General features: G+C 40.0%; 1 protein-coding gene across 7 annotated transcripts in view; it reads right to left on the bottom strand.

Annotated features, from left to right (window-relative positions):
• The window catches only part of BPTF (bromodomain PHD finger transcription factor), an 82,541-nt gene extending 73,047 nt beyond the window's left edge, over positions 1–9,494 (bottom strand). For 4 of the 7 annotated variants that reach the window (XM_039326825.1, XM_039326828.1, XM_039326829.1 and 1 more), the window contains exon 1: positions 7,418–9,494. In XM_039326825.1, coding sequence (XP_039182759.1) covers positions 7,418–8,093 — 676 coding nt within the window. In that variant the 5' untranslated portion in view covers positions 8,094–9,494. The remainder of the gene's footprint in view (positions 1–7,417) is intronic. The other 3 variants (XM_039326822.1, XM_039326827.1, XM_039326824.1) reach the window with 1 other exon arrangement.
• Positions 9,495–12,913: the final 3,419 nt, after the last annotated feature.

Raw genomic sequence — 12,913 nt, 5'->3', positions numbered from 1 at the left:
ATTGCTTCCTCTTCAATCTGCCTCCCCCCTAAGCTTATCTCCCCCTCCATCTCTGTACTTCTAGCTGCCACTACTACTGAAGTGTGCTGGCTTGCAAGGGTGGCTAGAAGGGCAGAGATGGGAGGAAGATGATGACTGGGGGTAGCTGAAGTGTCCCTGTGGTTGTAAATATGGGCGGGCTGCCAAGTGCCCAAATTTTGATCATGTGACCATGGGGGTGCTGCCACAGTCATGATTTTGGCAACTGAGCATAAATACCATTCATTCAGCACAGTTATAGCTCTGAGTTGTTGAACAAATTGTTGTTAAGCAAGGACTTCCTGTATATCCAATGGAACACAAGTCCAAAAGTATGACCCATTTGATTATGTTAAAGGACTAAGAGAAATATGAAAGATTAAAATGATGAAAGGTTTTGAATGTTGAACAGACCAATTTTTGGTAATGTCAAGGGTTGCCCTTGGGAAAAATTGATATGGAAAGAAAAAAGTTAAAGAAATGAGAATGAAAACAGAGTAACTGCAGAAAGAAAAAGTACAATCCTATATGAAAAGATACTGGGACTCACATTAATCTCCTAATGTTGCAAGTAGTTTAAGTGGATGTTAGAAAAGTAGTCATAAATGTTGTGAGAATATCAACAGATTGCATGGCTGCAAGTGTAGACTGTAAGGGAAGAAATGGTTAAATGCATATGCAGTTTGTCTACAAAGTGGCAGTTGCTTGACAATTGGAAAATACCCAGGGCAACAGTTGATATAAAAGGAAAGATAGCAAGAGTAAAAATAAATATTTAGGTGGATTAGTTTCAGAAGGTGTCAAAATTCTGAATGAAAAGATATGATACATGAGACTGAAAAAACTTTTGAGCTGTATAAGGTAGTCTTCTGCAGAACAAGGAGTTATGTACCAAGTTTTTGCTCTTAGCAGGTGATTGAAAAATGTGTACATTCATGTGAGAAAGATTGTGTTAAATGTATTAATTTAGAGAAAGTACCAATTTTTCTCGACCTTTTTTTACCCTGGAGGGATAAATTTTCAGGTCTCAGGAACCCCTACATAAAAATGGCAAAAAAATACAAACATAATACAATTCACGTTTAACTTACACAATCCTTGTTTTACAATGGCACTTAACAGCAAAGTAGCATACCAGCAGTTAAGAAACAATTTATAAAAATCCTCACCACTGCAAGCACTAGCACTGGAAGGTGTACAAAGCAAACAAACAAACAAAAACTTTAATTATGATCTCTCATAGAACCCCCATGTATGCGTGAAAACAATACACTGCTTAGGACAAAGGTCTTCAATCTTTTGGGCACCAGGGACCGGTTCTGTAGAGAAAGGTTTTTCCACGGACCAGAAGTATATGGTTTTGTGTGCTACCTGCATCCATGGATGGGGCTTTGCTTGTTTGTGCAGACCGGCTGCTGGCATGCCACAGCCCGGTTCCGGTCCACGGACCGGGGGTTGGCGATCCCTGACTTAGGAAACAGTTCAACATTAAGCTATAAGTAAGACAAGACAGTGTGGTGTCCATTTGATTATTTATGGTAACTCTGGATAAATGTACTTGGAATGTCTGTCTGTCCAAAAAAAGAAAATGGCTATATATAAGACTGCTTCTACTAAGTGAGAGCTGGGTATATTAGGAGAAACCAAAACTGACTACAGTCTAAAAGGGATATTTTGGGTACTTAAGAAGTGATTGTTGCTCACTTTTTCAACATGAGATATGAATGGATGCAAACTGGATTAAAAAAAGTGATTGGCATGAATGAAAAAAGTTTATTAAAGTGGTTTGGTCATATAGAGAATAAGACTCAAATTGCAAAATAAATATATGAAGTGAATGAATCAAGATGAAAGTGAAGACAAAGGAAGTTGCAATTAGATGGAGCTGAGAACCTTAAAATGAAAGAGGCAAGAAATCTGAAGAACAAAAGGCAACGTATGAAGCAGTTGTTAGGTGCAGAGGAAGCAAGGATGGTTTGTAATAATAGAAAGATATGGAGGCGTAAATTAGTTTTAGCTGTTTTCTTTGTCTGATCTCATGCTTTTAATTTCTTTGAGCAATTATTTCTTACTCTTTTTCTACTGTCCACATAATGCTGTTCACCTCAATAGAAACAGCATAATGGGTACAAGTGTAGTTGTACAATGTAAAAGTAAAATAGGTAACCTAAATAATAAATAGCAAAAATAGCGACTGTATGTTAATTGTTTGAGACAGACTAAATAGTTATATGTAGAATAGAAGAAGGGGTGAGCTTAAATGGACTCCAGAAGATGGTAGAGGATAGGAAGGCTTGGCGGAACGTTGTCCATGGGGTCGCAATGGGTCGGACATGACTTTACAACTAACAGCAACAACATAGTTATAACCTTTTTTTTTAAAGCAAACTATTTTTTTAATTAGTGGGGCTAAGAAAAGGAAGAAATGAGAAGACTTATTTTATTCACTCATTAACTATAAGAAAGACTGTTTCTTATATTCTCGGAATTAGAAGATGTATTATAAAGTCTAAATAGATTAAAGACTAAAAATATTAAGTATGGATATGAGAGCTACCAAAGTATAAATCAATCAGAAAAGAATATTAGCTTTTTTAAAAAAACAACAAGAAATCTAACGTATATCCAAGGAGAACCCCATCAGGAGTTAGGATGGAAAGTTTCTATGATATATTCAGAATGAATATTAACTTGAGCCCTTTGCAAACATGTTCTCCACCTTTCAGATATCCCACAAGTAAAACTTCCTCTAGAAATAAACTTCCTTGATATACCATACACAGTGATATCATTCAGCCTTTATTTTGCGATATACCTCGGGGATATTATAAAAAGCTTTATTCAATGCTTTCCCAAAGACTTTCACATCTTTTTCATAATTTTTATTTAAAATTTTTGTATGGGTGCCCATTGTAAAACACAAGCCTGGGTGGCCCACAGTAAAAACTCACAACTATAAAAACCATAAAACATAACCAAAACCTGGCACCTCAATCATTCCCTTGGGCTGCCGCAACCCAAAATACCATCACTCTGCCCCAGTGTCAAGAGTAAAAAGCCACGTCTTGCTGGCCTTTCATAAACACAATTTACAGATTAGGATTAATTCAGAGATTCTCAAATTCTATGATACCTTGACTTCCCAAAATAATTGTATGAACCCTTTTCCTAACAAAACTTATAATAGCATCAATTAGTTTCATATCAAAGGGATTCCTTAACCCAGGGGTGAGCAACCTGTGGATTTAAACTCCCAGAATTCCTGAGCCAAATCCACAGATCCTAAAAGGGCCACAGTGGCCCAGCCTTGCCTTAATCTATTCCTGACCCCTTGATAGTCACATCCTGTCAAAACTGATCACTAATGTCTTAATCCAAGCAAAACAAATTTTGTTTTAAGAGGGTCCTATTTGTACTTATAAACCTGAATTATTTTTAGGACTACTATGGGCAGGTTCTTTTAGAGACTCTGCGCTGGTAATTTTGTATGGCAGGACAACCACTGATGTAGGGAGTGGTACACAGAGGGTCACAATTCTGATTTTTATTGTCTAGTTTGAGAATCCACACAAAATTAGAGGCCGTGGGTAATTAAGGCATGCTAAAGATCAAATAAAGTGTAGACTAGATTTCCTGATTAAAGCAGCGAACTTCCAGTATACAAAAAGGAAAGGAAATAAAGAAGAGTTATTGACTGTACAATGGTTCTTAGTGGTCAACCATCCTTTTCTAGATGGTCACAGAGCAAACACTTAATCTATCCTACACTTTTGCTCTGTATTATTTTTAATATGATTGGTTTATAGTCTTCTGAGTTTTCTTTTTTCTCTTTCAATAATAAGATCAACACAACAAAGTGGCCATCCATTGGATTCACCCATTCTTCAAAAATTCTCAAGGGTTATATCAACAGCTCTAAAGTAACATCTGTAAACGTTTGGGATATTTTATCTCTAAAGAGTTTTACTTGAAGGTGCTTTTTTTCAAACCATGTTTGGAAGCTTCAATCTCTTTCCAAGACAACCTACAATTCCCAAGAAGAGCAGAACCAGAGCAGAATAGTACCTCTAATCCACAACTCTCTCAAATGCTAAAAAAGGATACTATCCTGTTTCCCCGAAAATAAGACCCAACCGGAAAATAAACCCTAGCATGATTTTTCAGGATGCTCGTAATATAAGCCCCATCCCAAAAATAAGCCCCTGTTAAGATCATCAGCCAAATGGGTGCATTTAGTACCATATTTCCCCAAATATAAGCCCTAACTGGAAAATAAGCCCTAATGTGGTTTACGGAGCAAAATTTAATATAAGACCCGTCTTACTTTCAAGGAAACAAGGGTATGTATGGTCAATGATATCAAGTCATTGAATAGACTGAGAGTATTACCACAATCGTGACTCTCTTGGGAAAAGATGATTTGTTAGGGCACTCAAGGGCAACTCCATTATCACATATGGGTCATAATACTTTTAAGGCAAAAGGCTTATACGATCTGAAGAGAAACCAGAGTATGGGTCATAATACTCAGTTTCTTCTAAAAGGTCCTCTGGAATTACAGTATCCTTATCCCTCTTCTCTAAATACGAAATAAAGGATACAAATCTATGATTATTAAAATTAGTTTATTAATCAAGCTGATAGGGAATTGTTGCTTCTCGTGTCTCATTACTAAGTACCACCCCAAAAATGACAACTTTTATTAATTTTTTATGTCAATGGCTTCAAGTTATGAAATTCCTTTCCCTAAAAATCTGCTAAGCCTTTATTAAGTTTTTTACTCCTTCACAGCTGATTGTTAGGTTGTACATCAACAGGTGAAGAGAAGGGAAGCTCCCTACCCCTATTCCAACAGTGAAAATAGCTACTGCTGATGGAACCAAACTATGGGATATTACCATTCATGCTTTACATTTACTTCCAAATAGTGGGCAGGACACTTGTATACAAGTGATAAATGAAAGAAAAATACTGACCCACAAGATATGGCACAATTAGGAAACTGAGGAAGAAATATGAGTAATTCTCAGATGCTTATTGCTTTAAATTAGGGATATGCAAAATTCAGTGGTTCCGGAACCAAATATTCCAGAGTACTTCTGAGAATTATGAACTCTATTCAGACAATGCTAAATCTCTTCTGTGCACAGTTTCAGCACCATTTCAGGAAGTAAATTCCTTGAACTAGAAGTTATGAGATATGGTGGCATGAATCTATCTGGATTGCAAAAATTTGCACATTTTTATGCTGAATTATACATCAACTAGAGCTGATCAAAAACAAAGGCAGGACAAAAATTATAAAGTAAAAAAATGTACTTGGCTCAAAATAAAAGTATTTTCTAGAAATATTTGGCTCTTTAGCATTTTAAGAAAACTTTTTTTTTAAAAAAAACTGCGCATTAAGCTACAGTAATACTGCATATATGTGAACAATACAGGACAGCAGGTAGAAACAAAATTTGCAAACTAGCATATTGCTGTAGTCAATGAGATTTTGGTCAGGCACATTCACTATAAACTATTAAACTTTATTATCATGGATAGTTAAGCAAAGCAATAAGAAAACTCTGATAATAACTCGGGAAGTAAAATCTATCTATAAAATAAAACTGGCTACTCTATCTGATATTTGCATCGAGAATCAGGTAGTATACAAGCTTGATACATTATTATATTGACAAGAACCTTTACTTTTTAATCTTTAAAAATGTGTAGAACAATCCTAAATACAATGTCCATAGTCACACAATTAGTGTTATATAAAAATAGTTTACACAAATTAGATGCAACTCTGAAGTATTAAATATGTACTAAAGTTCATTAAAAATCATAAGTGCATATAATTAAAAATGCATTCCATGTTGTGAGTATAAGTAAACAGTTTTGTTATTTGCTTTCCTGGAGAAGCATAATTACCAATGTCTCCTTGGACAAATTTAATTCAAGCATCCTAGTTAAACACTGAATTGGATAGAATATTTCCCTTGTCACTGAAGAAGCAAAACAAAGAACTGAACTGGTAAAAACATTATATGGGTAAACAAAGCTTTATACTTATCTATGCAATCTATTCTGACCCTGTGAAGCAAGGAAAGCTTGCTTTATAAAAATTGGAAAAATTAGCTTAATGTATTTGGAGGGAGGGCAATATGATACCTTTCAAATGTACTTGTAATTCCCTTACTCCTTAATCAGTAAAATCCTACTTGTGATTTACAAGAGTATTGATCTAATCTAAATTAAGGATGTTAGGCTGGAAAAGACTGATTTAGGTATTCAGAAGACCCCAAATATATCTATTGTACCTATCACTGTATCTATATATTAAAACATAGAACTATTTAAAATCCTTGACACCAGTTTTACACAACCTCAATAAAGTGTATTTTGGCAAAATGACATAATATCCCTTGAACTAAAATATTGTATTTTCAACTTATCTAGTTAATTTAGAAACAGAAACAAAAATTATCCACAGAACAAATTAGGTCCATGTAATCTCACCTAATAACATTTTGCTTGAATACAATATTTACTCAGAAGTTTAATGGAACTGACTTAAGACACACTTAAAGTTAAGTGTAGCAGTGTGTCAAATAATGATTTATATAATTTGCACTCTATTAATACTTATTGGAAATAAACTATAATCAATATTATAATTTAAATTATATAAGCATATAATATGGGTTCTATCAAGAGCAGAAAATGAGCTCTAACAATTATAAATTTAGCAAAACCACAGAACAGAAAAGGCCACACAAGCAACAGTTTTCAGTGAAAGGTTTACAGCAGAAAGCTATTAAATTAAAAACAGCAGCCAACATCCAAAACGAAGATGCCCATTTTGAGCCACAGAAGTAGGCTTAACACACTACATTTAAACCATACTTTTTTTCTTAACATTCAGGAATGTTATCTTTTTAAGGACGCATCTGCCATCCTCCAGGTGACTCTACAACTCACCTGGACCATCTGTGGATAGCAGAGCCCTGGTCCCTTTCCACACCGACGTACAGAAATTCTCCTACGCCAATATTTACACACGCCACCTTTCCCCAAGTACAACAGGATGAGCTCCCCCACCCCTTTCCTCGGTTTCCTTTGCAGATCTGGCATTGTTGCATTTCGGGCATCCGCCGCACTGTTTTTCGAAAAGTCCCTTCCGAGTCTCTCTTTCTCCGCGTCTGTTGTTCGTCTGCATGCAGTCGCCACCTTTCCGTTGCCGCGCTCCCCCTTTCCCCCCTTCCCCGCTTCGGCCGCCCCAACCAGCCCCTCCCCCGTGCCGGGCCAGCGGAGTGACGCCCCTCTCCCCTCAAAGGGCCGATACCCCCCCCCAACACACCCACCACCCAGGGCCACTCCCCCCCGACTCCCTTACTGCCCCCCCCTCTACCTGGGGTACTGCTGTAGGTGCTGTGGCTCCTGAAGCTGCTCTCAGTGCAATAGCTGGCATCATCCTCGTCCTCCATCTCTTCGGGGTAATCGGAATCGTCGTCGTCGTCGTCGTCCTCCATGACTGCCTCCTCTTCCTGGGAGTCTGGCTTCTCCTCCGCCTCGCCGTCCTCCTCGTCCTCGTCGGACCCCACGCTCTCCTCTTCCTCCTCCTCGTCACTCTCATGATCGTCGTACACTACTTTGCCGCCGCCGCTCCTCCTGGACGAGGCGGCCGCCCTGCCTTGGCTGCTGCTGCTGCTCCGGCTGCCTCCGCCTCCTCCTCCCCCCGCCGCCGCTGCCGCCGCTCCAGCCCTACCCCGGCCCCTACCGCTACTGCCTCCCCCACCAGGGGTGCTACTGCTGCCGCCGCCTCCCTTCCTCCTGCCGCCCCCCCTGGAGGAGGAGGAGGAGGCGGCGGCGGTGGAGGCCTGGCCAGCTCCGGACCCCCTCGATCTGGGCCCCGCAGCCCCAGCCGCCTGGCCCGAAGCCGCCCACCTGCCCCGGCTGCTGCCCCGCAATCTGGACCTCAGACCCCCAATGGGGCCCGGCGGGGCGGGCGGAGCCGGGGTGCTCGCCCGAGCGGGGGCCGCCGCAGGCTGCTGATGTTTGGGCGGCCTGCCTCGCCGGCCCCGCATCGCTGGGCGCTAGCCGAGAGGGGGGGGGAAAGCGAGGGGGCGAGGGCACTCGGGTCCGGCGGGAGGCTGCGGGGAGCCTCCTCCCCGCGGTCGGAGCTCTGGGGCAGGGAGGGGGCGCCACCGACTTGCGAGGGCCGAAGGCTCAATTCGAATCGCCGGCGTCCCGCTCCGGATCGCCACCGGCCGCCATCTTGTTTCTTCGTCTCTGCCTCGGATCGCTTCGCTCTGACTGGGGGAAGCGGCGGCGGCGGCAGGCCCAGTGCGCCTCACGTGACCAGCCTTCTAGGCCGCCCAGCGCCACCGGGGGGCGCCGGAGAGCTACCTACGACGGCGGCGGCTGCCTTCGCTCCAGCTCCCAGCCATCTTCGTTGCGGAGCGAACGCCGGGTGCAGCCGCGCTTCCATTCTCTCGGAAAGCATCCCGCCTCGCACATCACCCCAGACACCTGTTAGCCCCCTGTAAGGGAGATTTCCTTTCTTTCCCCCGCCCGTACGTCGGCTTACGCCCTCAGCAAGCACCATCGCTTCTGATAATGGTTTTTCAAGCCTTGGCTGCTCCGTATTTACTTCCTGAAATTGCTTCAGATTCAGAGCCGTTGCCTTTTACAGCTTGCCGTCCGAAGTTGTAGGGGCTTCATCAATGGAGGTTTTTAAGAAGAGACTGGACAGCCACTTGTCTGAAATGGCATAGAGTGTCTCCTGCTTGAGCAGGGAGTTGGACTAGAAGACCTCCAAGGTCCCAGTTATATTCAGATTGATTGGTTTCTTCACGCAAGGTATGCAAAAGTGTCAGGCTGGTTTCAAAAGAGGTGGCATGGAAATGCAATGACAAAATTATGCCTTCCTTGGCCCATTACTTTTGTCATGGGGGGGAGAAGGAGGAAGAAGAGGAAAGAAGACAGGAAGAAAGAAGGAAGGAAGGAGGAGGAAGTACAAGAAGAAAGGGAGGAGATGAAGTAGGAAAGTTCAAACCTCAAACAAAGTGATAATGCATCTAATTGAAATGCTTTACATATTCCAGACTTAGAAGATCGACCTTAATCCTGGCAGCTACTTCCTGTACTTACTTATCTACTTGTTGGAGCCATCCTTGACCTACTTGTTTTTTCTAAACTTGCACACTGGCTAGAACCATTTTTTGAGAATTTAAAAAATTAAAGATTTTACAAAGAAAATAAAAACTGACACAAAATTAATAAACAATAAAAAAGCAAAGGAAGAAAGAAAAGTGCAGAAAAACAACCAAAACAGAAAGCTTTTCATTTTTCCTTCAATAAATACAAGCACAATTACAATATTGTCTCTTATTCTATGATTATAAAAAAGCTCCCTTTTTTCTATTATAAAATTTTTTCTAATCATCCAAACCACATCATGAATTCATGCTTTCTGTTTCATGCAAAAAGTCCTTTAAGGTGTTCTAGTCATAAATAAATAAATAAATAAATATTCTAATCAAAGATGTTAATTTAGCCATCTCTGCAAGTTCCATCATCTTCATCAGCCATTTCTGAGTTATGGATAACGTTAAACCTTTCCACTTTTGATATAATAGTCTCACTGTGGTTATATATTAAAACAAAGTTCTGTGACTTTTCTTGTTTTCTATCCATTAATCCAAAAGAAAAGTCTCTGATTTCAACTATACTTTAATTTTTAAAATTTCCTGTATGTATGGGTGTATATATATACAACATATTTTAGCTTTTTTTGCATGCCTAACAATCATGATAAAATGCTCCTTCATGTTCATCCTTTCAGCAAAGATTCAAAGTACTTTATATATTCTAGGTAATTTCTTTAGTGACAAATACCAATGATACATCATGTTATAAAATTATTTTTAACGCTAGAACATAAAGTGTTCTAAAAAGCAATATATTGTTTGCCTAGAAGCAAATCAATTAGGAAAAAAGATGTGAAACATTTGATTTATAAAACTTGGATGAGATACTCAGGAGATATTAGGAAGAGGAATGGAGTTCCTTTGTATATTAATCCTCAAGTAACCCAGAACTTGTTTTAATTGATGAAAATGGTGGAGCAGAAGTTACACTATATGAAGTTAAACCTATGATTTGGAAGGTTATGTCCCAAATAAAGATAAAATGACTTTTTATAAACAACTTATGAAGATGGATTTTTTTCAAAGTACTGTCAAGTCCACTCTCTGGACTGGATTTTTTCCTATGATAACTGGTGTATGATGCAAAATTGGAAGTTTCCCCTCAAGACTTCTGTGAAAAATATTAAAATTAAATATTTCAATTAAAATTAAAGTTTAGTAATTTACTAATTTAGGGATAGTTTAGTTGTTTGATACATGGAGCCAGAAGAATAGTAATTCAAGAGAATATACTTATTTTTCAGAAAAAAACAGGTCCATTTCAAGAAAAGTGTGGTTTGAATTTCAAAAAAACCTGACTACTAAAAATTCAAAAGTTTCGGTGATCAACATTAAAGTTTTGACCAGTTAAAACTGAAAAATATTACATTTGATTTTGTAGAACATTGTCACATTATAAAAGCAAAGCTATTTACAGAACCGTTTTTGCTTCATCAATTGAAGAACTAAGATTTCCAGTAATTTTTGAATGTTTAAAAAAAGAACCTAGAATCTTTTTTTCATTTCTTCTTGGGAAATGTGCAAGAGTCTTACGTAATTTATTTATATGTATATCCCATCTAAATTGTTTTTATAAACTTCAAGGCAGCAAACGTACCTAATATGCCGCCTTCCTCCTATTTTCCCAACAAGAACCCTGTGAGATGAGTTGGGCTGAGAACAATGGGCCCAAAGTCACTCGGCTGGCTTTTGCATCTAAAGTTGGATTGGAACACTGTCTTCTGATTTCTAGTGGTGCCTTAATGATTAGACAAAACTGGCTCTCAAGTTTTAATCCAAGCAATCCTACTACTTCAGACATTATCAACTTAATGTTGATACCAATCATTTTCCAAATTGAGATAGCATTTCATTTTGACAAGAGAAGAGTAGAATGTTCATACCATGGGATTTTTCTTACTCCTGGTTACTTACTGGAGATCCTAATACAGTACTGGAGAAAGAACTCTTACATCAGACATATCAAACACAAGGCCCGGGGGCTGGATGCGGCCCGCGCAGTGGTTTCATGTGGACCCCGAAGCCATCCTGGAAACAGTGAGGGAATGGCCAGCCAGGAGCTGGCCAGCCGGGAGCCAATGTACAATTTTGTGGTGGCCATCTTGGCACTTGCCCCGGTGAACCATCCCTTGGCACTTGCCCCAGTCCCACCCCCTTCTGCCAGAGACCCTCAGATCTGTCCCACTCCTGCCCAGACCCCCACCAGCACCCTTGACGCGAATGTAGAACCACCCACGCCCACCCAGTAGGCCACACCCACCCCATCCATACCCACCCAGTAGGCTGCACCCACCCTGGCCACACCTATCCGGCCCCCCAAGGGCAACCGCAATGCTGATGCGGCCCTCAGTGAAATTGTGTTTGACACCCCTGTCTTACATAGATAAAATACCACTCCATGCCAGTCCCACCTGCAAACTTATGTAATTATTTATGAACCTTCTTAACTGGAAGATGACACTTGCAATGCGAAGTAAGGCCTCTAGAACAGCACATTCTAATAATCACTGGAAGTCAGGCAGCATGTAAATTTAAATAATAATAATAGGAGATAAATGATTCTGGGTAAATTTCAGATTCTTAAATAGCAGAAATTTGTTCAGGTTTTATCAGATAAAAAACTGAGGGAGCTATGAGAGTCATCTAGTTTCCACTGAAATTGAGTCATTCTGTTGTTCTGGATTGGATTTGGACAAGTTGTAGTTTTGATGACATTTGTGAATATGATTGCCCATCTTGATACCAATCAGTTTATTGAATGAATGGCTAAATCTGTTCATCTACTGGGAAAAGCCATTATAAATATCTTTTGAACTATTTGTCATACTTTTCTCTGAAACTTAGGGGAGGCTGTGCCACCCAAACCAGTCTAATAGAGTGCCCACTAATAGACGAAGGACTGTTTTGATTTTGGCAATACATTTTTCCCCTTTGCTGTTGTTAATTGCAAAGTCGTGTCCGACCCATCGCGACCCCATGGACAACGTTCCTCCAGGTCTTCCTGTCCTCTACCATCTTCTGGAGTCCATTTAAGTTCACACCTACTGCTTCAGTGACTCCATCCAGCCATCTCATTCTCTGTCGTCCCCTTCTTCTATTGCCGTCAATTTTTCCCAGCATTAGGCTCTTCTCCAGTGAGTCCTTCCTTCTCATTAGGTGGCCAAAGTATTTGAGTTTCAACTTCAAGATCTGGCCTTCTAAAGAGCAGTTGGTTTTCCCCTTTAGACTTCCCCAACTATCAGTTGGAGATAAAGCATTCAAGTCTCTATCTTCTTAAGCAATGAAATTTGTCAAATTATGACTTCTTTTGACTTGCTCTGAGGGTTCCTCTTTTATGTGCCTCTATATTCCTCAAGATGTAAGGAGATTAATTTACATAATTAAGTTTGAATTATCATGCTTCTTTTTTCCAGGTCCAGCTTAGGTGCAAGTTAGTTTATAAAAGACATGTTTTTCAGATTTTTGTACAGTTTTAAAGACTTTGAAAACTAGGATAAATGTAGAACTTTGAACTCCTGCCACAAGTTCTTAGTAGATTTCAGATATGAAGCTAAAAGGTTGTCTTAGAGCAGGCCTAGGTGCACACTCCACATTCATGAGTGTCTCAAGAAACTGCGTCTTATCCTGGAGTTGCTTGCCAGCCCGTCATCCAGGAAAACATGCATCTGATTTATGGAAGCATCAACTGTGCATTT

Source organism: Crotalus tigris, unplaced genomic scaffold (assembly GCF_016545835.1).
Source record: "Crotalus tigris isolate CLP2741 ecotype Arizona unplaced genomic scaffold, ASM1654583v1 scf7180000024345.2110221, whole genome shotgun sequence".
NCBI lineage: Eukaryota > Metazoa > Chordata > Lepidosauria > Squamata > Viperidae > Crotalus > Crotalus tigris.
The sequence above is the reverse complement of the archived record's forward strand: the minus strand, read 5'-3'. Positions and strand labels throughout refer to the sequence as shown.